Raw genomic sequence first — 13,651 nt, forward strand, 5'->3', positions numbered from 1 at the left:
CCGATAAAATATTTTGTCGTTTTTACCCGCGAGCGTCCTCGTGTAAACGGGGCCTAAATAATCATGTGCCAACACTGTTTTCTGAAGTGGCCATCAGGCGTCAGAGCGACCACACCAGCATCCACTGGTGGTGATTGTCTCATCCCACAATGCAACACTTCTTTCTGCCAGCCTGCTTTCTCTGTAAAGGGCCAAACTTTGGAAGTCTCTACCCACTGAGTTAGAATTAGAGACTAATAGTAAAGCTTTTAACAAAGGACTCAAACAGTGGCTAAAATCTAATCAACAGTGGACACATGAATAGTTCTTAACCCTTTATTGGGCGAAGAACCGTAACCGTTTGGTAACTTCAGTGGATTTCAAAATGAAGTCCACATGTCTCTCTGTTTGGTCGTAGAACCACATGGATTTCTTCCAGCTAATCAGCAAAGTTCATTCTACGTCACAGACAGTGACACCATGACATCTGACCGATCAGTATGATAATAATATAATAATATTAACTTTATTGAACTTGACCTTCAATGTAAAAATGAAAAATTTTGTAATATTTCGAGAAAAAAGCTGCAAGTTTACTAGACTAAAGTGGCAAATCTACAAGAAAAAAAGTTGCAGATTTAAGAGATTTAAAGTGGCAAATTTGTTATGGAAAAAAATCACGGATTAACGAGAAAAAAGTGGGGGAAAAAGCTACTTTTTTTCTCGCAGATTCACCACTTTAAATCTCATAAATCTGCGCATTATTTCTTGTAGATTTGCCACTTTAATCTCGTAAATTTATTTCTCAAAATATTACCCCCCTCCCCCTGGTCCGTATGTGTTTTTTACACATTCTGGCTGTATGTAATATCCTCCAGTATTCTCTAGGGTTGAAATTTGGAATGTGCAAGTATTTCAATGAGTGCACTATTAAGGGTTAACTGGTTTACTGCTTGCTGAAATTCCCTTTGCTCTGTTCCTTAATGAAAATTGCTTGTAATTCTTTGACTTCTTTTTCCCATTGTTCTGTTTCTATTTTCTCCCCCCCCTATCTTTGTCTGGTCCTTCCTTTTTCCGGTCTTGTTATTTTAATTGCCCTATCTTTTCAAAAACTGCCTATGGACAAGTGTTGCGAATTAGCATGTGGGTGATTGTCATGAAGCCAGTCTAAGCTATGTCTGTGAAGATTATAAGGACATACTTTATTAAACTAAATATATTTCACTTTTATATGAATGAACCAAAATATAGCCAAAATGATTAAGTTAAAATGTTTTGTGTTAAAATAATACTTTCTATACTTTTAAACATATTTTTGATTCATAATTTTATTACTGTAATGCGTCCAGATAAAAATGTCATGGTTTCCTCACACATATATATACAATAAATATTTAATAAGCTTTATAAAAATAAATATACATCTGTTTGAAATGTATAATTTAACAGAATATAATCAAACAATGGTTTTTGACAATGCATAAAGAACAAAATCTGAGTGAAAATTGATAAAAAATGGTTAAATGTTACGGTGATGATAGAATTGTTTGCATTAAAAATGTGTATATTTTAATAAAACACATTTTGGTGATACCAGCTACCCTTGAGCATATTTAAGTGCTTGCCAAGGAAAAAAAAAAACCTTTCGTTGTTTTTTTATTATTTAAAAATGTGTTACGGTAATGAATTTTGCTCAGTGTCTCTAAAAATGTCAGAAAATACATTTAAATTTTTCAAATAGATTATAAATTCATATTAAACAGTGACTTTAGATTGTATATGTTATAAAGGGTCAAAGAAAATATGTATTCAATGCTCTTGGATTTTTGCTATAAGCTGTACCATGTTCATGAGAATCACCCACTTGTGCTAAAACACTTAAACAATGCATCTGTCCATAACAAATACAAATAAATAAAAAAATAAAAAAACTAGGGCCGGGACTTTAACACGTTAATTAAGATGAATTAATTACACAAAAATTAACACGTAAAAAAAAATTGACACATTTTAATCACACTTATTTTTGCACCGCGGAACGTTTCTCACTGGATGAGTTTCAGGCGGACCGATTATACTGGAGCACCAACTAGCGTTGATGAGTTGAGACAACAACAAACCACAGTGAACATGAAGGAAGAAGCTGATGAGACCTTTGGTTGGCCCCGTGGATGATGGGACATTTAGTTACTAAAAACCAACGGATGGAAGCGTCCATAAGAGCATGGTTGTGTTGCTAGGCAACAAGGAATTCACATATCACCATAGCAGCACATCCAGCCACAAGTATCACCTCAATGCTAAACATATAGCAGCTAGCGGCTAATGTGCTAGCTAGCGTGGATTGTGTTTTACTTCAAAAACCAAAGTATTATAGTTTACAGAAGGTCTACCTACCTATAGGCTACCTGGATTTATGAAATGTACTATATTTATAAATATGCTATTGCTACACTTAATGGCAAAAATTGCACTGGTCTGTTGGACTTGAACAAAAATAAACAATATTTTTGTTGCTTAAGCTTATGTATTCAGTCATTATTCAATGGTATACTAAAAATCCATGTGAAAAAAATGACTTCTCACTGTTCTCAGGTCAAATATTTATATTTGCGATTAAAATGCGATTAATTAATTACAAAGCCTCTAATTAATTAGATACATTTTTTAATCGAGTCTTGGCCCTAAAAAAAAAAAAGTAAAAGTTCAGATAAACACATAATGGGGCAGATGGTAGAAGGATTTTTACCCATGAAAGGTGATGCTGGGACTCCCTGTGGAGGTGGAGGAGAGTATGAGGGCCTGGACTGTAGGAGGGTCATGTAGGAAGGAAACAGCAGCTCGCAGCGACTGTTCTCACTGAAGAGGACGGAGAGAAAGACACCGGCCGTGCTGCTCTCATCAAAGGATGAGGCCATCCTCTGAAACATGGGGTCCACCTGGGTGGGTAAAGACAGCCATATGAATACAGTACCAAGGTCAAACATACTCATTCTATGCACTGAAACACGCTCCATTTTAAAATGTCTTTTATTTATGTAAATGTATTTTGATCATGAGAATCAGTTGGGCGTGGAAAGGTGAGGCAATCATAGACCAAAGATAAAATATCTCAAAGATCCCAAAATGATAGCTTAGTGACCCATGTCTAATCGTTTATTTTAATCTTCAAACATAACGTTATCAGTCATCAGACCCACATTCAATGATTATAAGGGTATAATGACATTTTAATCAGATATACTACAACTGCATTGTGTTGCCCTGGCTTACACTTAATTGACTTTTGGTATAGTGCATACAAAACTTACAAAGTATAGGACTGGAGAAAAAAGTGACATACAGTTGAAACCAGAAGTTTACATACACTATATAAAAAGACACATATGCTTTTTTTTTCGCACTGTCTGACATGAAATCAGACAATCACTTTTCCTGTTTTAGGTCCGTTAGGATTACCAAAATTATTTCTATTTGCTAAATTCCAGACTAATGAGAGAAGGATTTTTTAAGACAGTTTTTTATTACTTTCTTCAAAGTCAGAAGTTTTACATACACTAACATTATTATGCCTTGAAACAATTTGGGACTTTGAAGAAATTTTGGTAATCCTAACGGACCTAAAACAGGAAAAGCGATTGTCTGATTTCATGTCAGACAGTGAGAAAAAAAGCATATGTGTCTTTTTATATAGTGTATGTAAACTTCTGGTTTCAACTGTAACTACCAATGCATGCAACCAATGCCTCAGAAGATCAAAAGTGAGGTTATAGTGCCTTTTTATCTTTTCAAAGAACTATCTATAGGACATACAGTGCCTTGCAAATATATTCATCCCCCTTGGAATTTTCACCTCTTTTGTTGCTTTTACACATGAAATCAAGGTCGATATAATTTGGCCTTTTTAAAAAGAATTTGCAAAAAAAGCCTCTTTAATATCAAAGTAAAAAAAGATTTTTACAAAATAGTACCAAATAATTAAAAATCTATAAGGTAAAATAAATGATTGCATAAGTATTCATACCCTTTAAAGTAGCTGAACTAATTAAACAGAGTTCCAGCTGGTTGATGCAGCAGAGTCACAGTTAGTAAATGGAGATCACCTGAGTACAGTTAATGTGTGTCAAGTGATCGTAGTATAAAAAAAACATGTGTCTGGGAGGTCTAGTCTCTGGTCCATCACTATTCCTGCTACAATTGCAAGATGAAGACAAAAAAACACTCCTAGCAACTCAGAGAAAAGATTGTAAATTGTAAAGTATAAGTCAGGAGATGGCTACAAAAACATTTAAACTCACTGGACATCCCATAGAGTTCAGCTAAACCATCATTAATGGAGTAAAAGCAACAAAAGGGTGAAACATCCAAGGGGTATGAATACTTTTGCAAGGCACTGTAGATCCACAAGAACTAAACTTGAACTGCCCCTTTGTAAATTCTGTTTGTGTCCACTACATCTGAGGAAACATGAATAGGCAAATTAGACTGAAGATGGATAGAAAGATTTTGTTGCTGTTTGAAATACTAGAATTTCATAAAAGAGGAAACCACAACACAATGTCATGCTGTTGCTGTTTGTATGAACTGTTACAAGACTTCAGATGTCTGACTTAGATGTAATCAATGAAAGAAAAGGAGAACTATAGAGGTGAACTCTCTTTTTTCTTCCTTAAGATCTGAGGAATCCACTGGTACCAACCATATCATGCTATCTTGTCTAGAACAGGGCGCATGATGCTCCAAAGCTCAAATATTTTAAAAACTGACTTGACCATTTTCAAAGGTGTCTCTTGACCTCTGACCTGAAGATATCTCCTTTACCGATTTGCCCACTTTATGCCAATCTCACGCGGTTTGGAAGAAATGCATAAATTGAGTCCCACTGGAGAGTTTGTGCCCAATGAGCCCGATTGTAATTGCGTGATAATATAAATCATGATATTATAAAGCTTATATTGTAATAAGAACTTTTAGGAAACCTGAAACAGAAGTGCTTTCCAATCGTTGAGAAATGCAATATTTTTTTAACTAATGAATGAATTCATTTTTAATACAACTTTTTGACTTCAACAAGTTGACACACGATGCTCATTTAAAAGTAATCTTCAGGTTCTCAGCTTTCAGATGGTGTACAAAACCTATTTGTGACATCTACTGTTGACTCGCTATTTCTCCAGAAAGATCCACTGTGCCCCAACACCAATTCTCCATAAAGGAGGTGTTAAAATAATCTGATTCTGTCTCTGTGTGAAGAACATCACTATCTATGCATGCATAATTCACTGTGTGTGTGTGTGTGTGTGTGTGTGTGTGTGTGTGTGTGTGTGTGTGTGTGTGTCCTCTCTGTGCATGCAAGATGCTTTGATACAACAATCATGTGCCAATATTGTTTTTAAACTATGATTAAACTGACAGCTTAGTTATAATTTGAGTTAAAGCAATGTTTTTTATACAAGTGCAATAGATTAAATGGCACAGAAGATAGTAAATACCATTATTAAGTGATAAGTCTGATATGCATATTGTCCAACAAAACAGCTGTCGTTCTAAAAGTAGTGTGGATGTGATTTGTACTAATATTGCTCTGTAAAGATAACAGCATACCTCACACTTCCTCTCAGACTCGGCACTATTGATGTTGCTCAGGTTTTGCTCTACTGTCTTCTTAGGGGGTCTCCTTTTTTTCGGCTGCTTGGCAGTCACTTCACCTTCAACGGCTTCATCTCCAGCCTCCTCCTTCTGCCCATGGTCTGTGTTTTTAGAAAGAATCGGGAAAAAACAAAAAGAAGGAACCATATCAGAATAAAAAACAATCTTATATTTCTTATTTTCTTTAGGATAAAGTACAAGAAATCTGCATCCTTGCACCAGTGTAATTTACTGTCCAAAAACAACATCTCACATAAAAAAAAGAAAGAAAGAAAATCACATTAGTGAGGCTCTCACCTTCACCAGGTTTGGTCTCGGCCCCCAAGCCACCCAGCACCCTGTAGGCATCAGCGTGGACAGCATCCACCCTCACAGCATAGATCTTTGTACTGGCATCCAAAGTGCCAGCCGCCACCTTTAGAAGGACACACATCAGACAGGACAGGACAGGACAGGTCAATATATATATAGACTACTGGTCAAAAGTTTTAGAACACACCAACTTTTCCAGAATTTAATTGAAAATGATGCAGTTTAATGTCTCAGTGTACTCTGAAATTAATGCACATTTGCAACATTTAAAATTCTTGATTGAGCATGATAGTGTTTTGAAAGTAAAAAAAAGATTCAAAATCACATTTTATGTTGGACTGAAGGACTAAAAAAAGACACAAAATGACCAAAAAAGACACAAAATGACCAAAAAAGACACCAAAAGACAAAAAATAACCAAAAAAAGACACAAAATGAATTACAAAGACATGAAAAGAATTAAAAAATGGACAAAATAGCCCAAGACTCCATAGATTTAAGTTGTTAACCCATTTCTTGTTCCCTGAAAAAGGCCTACCTGTATAATTCTGAAATGTACATTATTTTTTAGTTTTGGTTAACCTTACCTTTTTTTTATTTACCTCTGGCAGTTCACCACTTACCTTTGTACCCTTTCAAGCTGTTCATTTGACTTGAACTGCTTGAATTTCAATAAAAAAACTGGAAAAATTGGGGTGTTCTAAAACTTTTGACCGGTAGTGTATATACCGGTATATAGTTTCTAGTGTTTTTAAAAGGGAAATAACTTTGAAGCTCAAGTATGATACATTTGGGTTGACATGATGAAATTAGTCAAAAGTTCAAAGACAGCCGGGGAACCAAAGGAGTAATCAGAGACTCATGAAAAAAAAATTTTTTTAAAAACCTTGAAGTTTGTGAGCTCAGAATCCTTCTGTTTGAGAATATCAGCCATGTAATCAATCAGATGGAGACCAAAGGCATTTTTGGTGGTGATTTTCTGCCAAGGAGAAAAAAAGAAATGCTTAATTTTAACACTTTAACATTTGAAAAGTGATTTATACATTTTAAACAAAAGAAAGAAAAAAAGACAGCATAAAGCATTTCCAGCGTAATTATTTTAACACTTCAAATAAGTATATAAAAATATATATTTTCACTCAGTGCACATATACTCACATTTTCAGTGGAGAGTTTGATGCAGGTGGAGTAATGCTCGGAGATCTGTGCATTTGACAGCTTGGGTACAGCAGCCGGAGTCCCTGCAGCACTGCATACAAAAACGATTATCTTTAAACTAGAGTAATTCTTAAATCACTCTCAAATACATGGTTTCTTTTGGAGGATGTAGCGAGCTCACTTTTAGGAATATACAGCCAGTGTTTCCCCTGCATAAATTATGTGCGCCGCTGCTGAAATTTCTACTTCTAGTATTTCCCACAACGTTATTCCTCTCTCCTACAGCGTCCATTACATGTATATGCACATAGTAAATTATGCAAATTAGGTAATGACGTCATTTGGCGACTTTTTGGACAGCAGATAGCTACTTTCCTTACTGGGGAGTTGGCTTCACTGCTCATGGCCACGGACACAGCAGCACCGCTGCTGAAAATAATTCTAGGAGAAACACTGACAGGTATAACGCCTGGATTCCACTGGATGCGTAACGACTCCGACAGGGGTCTGTCCGCAACGGCTGCGTATCTATGCAGTCCGTCAACACCCACCGGATCCGTCTGTGTCGGAGCTGTTGCGGACAGCAGAGTCCCGAGGACGCACGAGATCTCGCGAATTCACGCCTAATCAATTGATATAACTGGAAGATAATCAACATCTCCTCATTAATGACTGGAGACAAATCCAGCGACTCCGTCTGAACGAGCGCTAACGAGGTCGGCCGGCTTGTTAACGAGCCGGCCGACCTCGTTAGCGAACCCAAGGTATTTTATTTTGAAAATATACCCGTGTTTTATTTTGTGTCTGTGCAAGACTTCCTGTCCCGAACGATCTGTTCTGTGCTGAATTTATGCGTAGTGCTCCGTCGTCCGACAAAAATAGAAGCTCTGCGCAAGTGTTGCGAGGGCTGTCGGATGGCCCTGCGTTGTCGGACTCATTACGCAGCGGATCTGCAGTCGGTGGAATCTCACACATTGATTATAATGGGTGCGTAACGGCTCCGACGACGGATCTGCAGCCGTTACGCATCCAGTGGAATCCAGGCGTCATATGAAACTAGAAGATCTAAGGAAATGTGCTTCAGGATATCCTGTTGGGAAGTTGTCGACATAACGCTGCAAAATTAGGCTTTGTCATGTTTGATTCAAATATTTAATTTAAGTTGAGGAAAGTTTGATAAAATGCTGCAGTTGTTGTCGTCCATACATGTTTGATATCAGTTGAGTTCAGTCTGACTGAATACTTTGTTGGTCAGTCTGTGGCTTTGACTCTCATAGTGGAGAAATAAAAAGACTGAAGTGAGATGAATAGACTGAGAATTTTCTCTTATTGGACAAATAATTCTTGATTTAATTTAATTTTGTGGACACAAATGCAGTTAAAAACAGTTAAACAGTGAAATCACAACACATTGTATCGCCGCCACTATATCGCAAAAATGCTTAAAATCACAATAATATCGTATCATGACTCAAGTATTGGGATGAAATCGTATCGTGGAGCCCCTGCTGATCAGGCAAATCAGAAAACACAACAACAAAGCAGAAAACACGACAAATCAAAAACTGCTGTTGTGTTTCTTGATTTGTTGTTGTGTTTTCTGTTTTGTTGTTGTGTTTTTCAATTTGTTGTGTTTTGAAGTTGTTGTGTTTTCTGTTTTGTCGTTGTGTTTTTTGATTTGTTGTTGTGTTTTTTGATTTGTTGTTGTGTTTCTTGATTTGTCGTTGTGTTTTCTGTTTCGTTGTTGTGTTTTCTGATTTGTTGTCGTGTTTTTTGATTTGTTGTCGTGTTTTTTGATTTGTTGTCGTGTTTCTTGATTTGTCGTTGTGTTTTTTGATTTGTCGTTGTGTTTTTTGATTTGTTGTTGTGTTTTTTGATTTGTCGTTGTGTTTTCTGTTTTGTTGTTGTGTTTTCTGTTTTGCTGTTGTGTTTTCTGTTTTGTTGTTGCGTTTCTTGATTTGCTGTTCTGTTTTCTTGTTGTGTTTTTTGATTTGTCGTTGTGTTTTCTGTTTTGTCGTTGTGTTTTCTGTTTTGTCGTTGTGTTTTCTGTTTTGTCGTTGTGTTTTCTGTTTTGTTGTTGTGTTATTTGATTTGTTGTGTTTCTTGATTTGCCGTTGTGTTTCTTGATTTGTTGTTGTGTTTTCTGTTTTGTTGTTGTGTTTTCTGTTTTGTTGTTGTGTTTCTTGATTTGCCGTTGTTTTCTGTTTTGTTGTTGTGTTTTCTGTTTTGTTGTTGCGTTTCTTGATTTGCTGTTGTGTTTTCTATTTTGTTGTTGTGTTTCTTGATTTGCCGTTGTGTTTTCTGTTTTGTTGTTGTGTTTTCGGTTTTGTTGTTGCGTTTCTTGATTTGTCATTGTGTTTCTTGATTTGCCGTTGTGTTTTCTGTTTTGTTGTTGTGTTTTCTGTTTTGTTGTTGTGTTTTTTGATTTGCCGTTGTGTTTTCTGTTTTGTTGTTGTGTTTTGTTGTTGTGTTTTTTGATTTGTTGTTGTGTTTTTTGATTTGTTGTTGTGTTAAGTAATTTGTCGTTGTGATTTTACACCTCTAACGCCAACCACCATGTCTATAACTGACCTGTGAGATGCGGAGTCGTTAAAGGAGGAGTCAGTGGGATTCTGAAGGTCAATGACTCTTGACCGTCTTCTCTGACGTCGTTCCTGCTCGTCATCGTTGCCGGGGAAAGCTGCCAGTAGCGGGGTGCTGCAGGCTGCAGGAGACAGACCCTTGTTCTTCAAGGAGGACGACGTCCATCCTTGACGGATGCGGGAGACAGGTGTGGAGGCTGCACTCATCTTAGCTGGAGACAGAAAGTCACACAATCAGGAAAAGGTGGTTTTTGGAGGGCACTCAGCTGTGATTTAGTAAAATAAAACTAATATTGTAGTTCAATTCACAAAAGAAAAAATTTATGCATGATAGTGTTTTGAAAGTAAAAAAAATTCAAAATCACATTTTATATTGGACTAAATGACTAAAAAAAGACACAAAATGACCAAAAAAAAGAAACAAAATTACTAAAAAGAGACAAAATGACAAAAAAAGACACAAAATGACTATTTTATTTGTGTCTTGTGTGTTTAGCGTAACAATTTTGGTAATTTTGTGTATATTTTAGAGACACACTAGAATAAAACCCAGAGTTGGATGACAGGATCACACACAATCACAAGATCACATTTATGTTGGTTTGTTCTTTGTTTCTTTTTGGTTCAACTTTAATCCAGTAATTCAGATTAAAAAGTAAATTATTATTTGGTCATATAGGTGAGGTTGTGCTGAAAAAAAATACATAAATGCCATTTGAACATTGTTTAAGTGGTGTATACAGGCTGGATGAAAAGGATTCAGAAATGGACTAAATAGCCCAAAACTCATTGAGTTAATATAAACTTAGCTCTAACGACACTCACACATCAACAAAAGGACTCCAGCGGGTTCAAAATGCTAATTCTAACTCTCTAAAAGTGATCCCAATTCAACTCTAATAACTTGTGACTAATAACTTTTTGATCAAATCAAACACAACATGAGGTGCCGTCTAGTTTGTCTGATAAAAATGTCCAAAACAAACAAAAAGTAAACCTTATCCCAGCTCAGTTAGCTGACAGCGAGGCTAACTTTACATGCTAGTTAGCATAACAACGCTAACCTCAGCTAGCATTAGCTAATACGAACGTGTTCTCACTATCATTAACTAACGGGCTTACGGACACATAAGAGTGTTTTCACAAAGGTTACTTGGTCCATTCAACGTACCTCCAGACGTTTGCAATCCGGTGTGGTTTTACTGCGTCTCGGTATAAGAGATTATTATTATTATTATAACGAGACAGTGAGAACAGAGCAGCGCTGCTTCTTCTTCCTGTACAGTGTTTGAATTTTTGCGCCGAACGGTTTACGTAACACCATCCTACGTGATGACGTTTAAGACACGCCCACACATAGGATTTTCAGTATGACTCACGAGTCCATGAAACTGCTTCACCATGTGAAGAAAAAAAATGAAACCCATAGATATACTTTTACATATTACATACATATTATTATATACATTATAAAATACATTCACAAGGCCAAATTTTCCAAAGATCGACCCTTCTTTCCTGCTTTTGAAATATAATTGAATAACTAAAACAATTGATAAAAACAATGTATACATACTCTCAACACAATCCAAGAAATATTTGGAGAAATGTAATATGTCATGCCTATTTCTTTCTTTCTTTCTTTCTTTCTTTCTTTCTTTCTTTCTTTCTTTCCCTCCTTCCTTTTTAATTGAATTATTTTTATTATTCTGTTTAATTTACACCTATACCGACTTATGCACTTCATTCACTTTGTCTCATATTTATTTATTTTAAATTTTTGTGATGCCAGACTTTGTTTGTTCTATCCAACATGAATGTTTTGACTGTATTGAATTTCTCAATAAAGTTTAAAAAAAAAAAAAAAAAGCGAAGCAACGTTGAGCCGTGCCGTCAAAAGTATTGTCTTGACACTCAATATATTTGATATAAAGATAAAGAACTAGATGTTATCCTCATTTTACTTCTTTTTTGTTATATGTGCAATGTGTGTTCAGATTTGCAACATTTAAAAAATCTTTACTGAGCATGAATGTGTTTTGTACGACGGTGTTTTAGGGCCAAGTATGAAAAAAAAAAGAAAAATACGGATCTGGGGGAGGAGGGTAATATTTCGAGAAAAAAATCGCAAATTTACTAGATTAAAGTGGCAAATCTGCGAAACAAAGCAACAGATTTACGAGATTAAAAGTGGCAAATTTGCAAGAAAAAAGGTCGCAGATTTATGAGAAAAAAGGGGCTTTATATATATATATATATATATATATATATATATATATATATATATATATATATTTTTTTTTTTTTTTTTTTTTTTTAATTTGGTCCTCATACGCGTCGTAATTTTGAAAGTCTTTTTATTATTACTCAGATTTTAGGTTTTTTTGTTTCCTTTGGGTTCAAAATGTTAGTCAAGTGAAAAAATAATAATTATCAGGTCATATAGGTGATGTTGAGCTGAAAAACATTTTTTAAGTGGCAGAATGAGAGTATAAAAAATCGACAAAATAGCTGGTGACTCCAAAGGGCCACACACATATACCTTATTACTAAAACTAAAACCTTTATTTTCACCATGAATTGCTTTGTTATTAGTAATAGAAATAGTAGTTATGGTAAGAATAGTCATTCATTGATATTCTGTTCAATTCTCACAATCCATTAATAAATCTTAGATTCTGCTCAGTGTTTTGAACCAGTAAAAACAGTGATGTTCCCTGTTGCTGCAGCTGCATTTCTACAATTGAACACAAAGTCCTTGATAGCTCTCATAAACACTTGAAACAGACATTGTATTGATATGACCCTATGACATAATCTGCATGCTCATATCCTCATACATTTCTGTTGATTGCCATGAAGTGGGTCAAGTTTCCTGACAATTTGAGTCCCATGATTGGTTGAGTGGTCTTTTCATTCACCATTATTACTGTTAGAGACAATGGAAAAATATTGCTGAAACAGTGATCCCTATAAACCTGCCATATCAGGCAGGAAATGATGTGGGTTGGAGGGCACTCAGCTGTGATTTAGTAAAATAAAACTAATATTGTAGTTCAATTCACAAAAGAAAAAGAGGCATCACTCCCACATGTATCATTCCCACTTGTTTCATCAAAATGACCTCCAAGGCAAAACAGCACAGACAAATTAACAAAAACTGAAGAGCCCCTCTGAGCCATCAACGTAATTTTCATAAATATTGAAATGGAGATACAATGACATTTATGGTTGTACCGCTCCCTTACCTTTTCCTTTACCAGCATGCAGCAGATTACCCTTCTTTTATGTCACTTGAAGTTAAATGAAATTGAATTTACTTTCATCATCAGTATCATTTTTTTTTAACACATTTGAATTATTTTGAACCATATGAATTTCTTATCAATTCCATAAAAATGATGGGGATTAGGGAATTATTGTGATGAATTAGTGGCCAGTGGCCCAATATAGATATGCTGTATTTACTCCGATTTTCTCTGATTTGTGTTCATGACAATAACTAATTTTATGACTAATTTTTTTTAACCCTGGCAACTGGCATATGTGTTGAAAATGGAATAGAGTGGACGATTTGATTACGTTGAAATACGTTATCTGCCCACTAGGTGGCAGTAAGTTTGTTTACAGTTTTTCTCAGTCGCTTTAATGCATTTCTCACATCAATATCAACATTTGCACAACAGTTAGTTCAACCTCCACAACATTTAGTCATTAGTGCTCATCATAGTAGTAGTTTCACCTTTTAACAAATTAAAAATGCTTTTGGACATGCATCAAGTGCTTTCATACAACTCTCTGCTGTTTTATAACATTATCATTTGCTTATGTCATGCCAGTTAAAATTAACTATACTTGTGAATGCTGAATAGTTGATGGGAGATGATGAGAATTATTAAATGACTCATCTTTCTCTGCCCTCTCTGGGATCTTAACTCTTTTACTTAGTTGTCAACACTGATTATTTCCTG

The 13,651-nt window shown here is 35.4% G+C and overlaps 1 protein-coding gene across 1 annotated transcript in view; it reads right to left on the bottom strand.

Annotated features, from left to right (window-relative positions):
* Positions 1 to 11,069, bottom strand: part of ncaph (non-SMC condensin I complex, subunit H) — a 33,047-nt gene extending 21,978 nt beyond the window's left edge. Inside the window, exons 1-7 of the mRNA XM_059338167.1 lie at positions 10,852 to 11,069; positions 9,670 to 9,892; positions 7,099 to 7,189; positions 6,827 to 6,919; positions 5,926 to 6,043; positions 5,584 to 5,729; positions 2,729 to 2,918 (exon numbers count right to left, since the gene is read on the bottom strand). Coding sequence (XP_059194150.1) covers positions 2,729 to 2,918; positions 5,584 to 5,729; positions 5,926 to 6,043; positions 6,827 to 6,919; positions 7,099 to 7,189; positions 9,670 to 9,887 — 856 coding nt within the window. The 5' untranslated portion in view covers positions 9,888 to 9,892; positions 10,852 to 11,069. The remainder of the gene's footprint in view (positions 1 to 2,728; positions 2,919 to 5,583; positions 5,730 to 5,925; positions 6,044 to 6,826; positions 6,920 to 7,098; positions 7,190 to 9,669; positions 9,893 to 10,851) is intronic.
* Between the last annotated feature and the right edge of the window lie 2,582 nt (positions 11,070 to 13,651).

The sequence above is a fragment of the Centropristis striata genome, chromosome 7, assembly GCF_030273125.1.
Source record: "Centropristis striata isolate RG_2023a ecotype Rhode Island chromosome 7, C.striata_1.0, whole genome shotgun sequence".
NCBI classification, from domain to species: Eukaryota; Metazoa; Chordata; class Actinopteri; order Perciformes; family Serranidae; genus Centropristis; species Centropristis striata.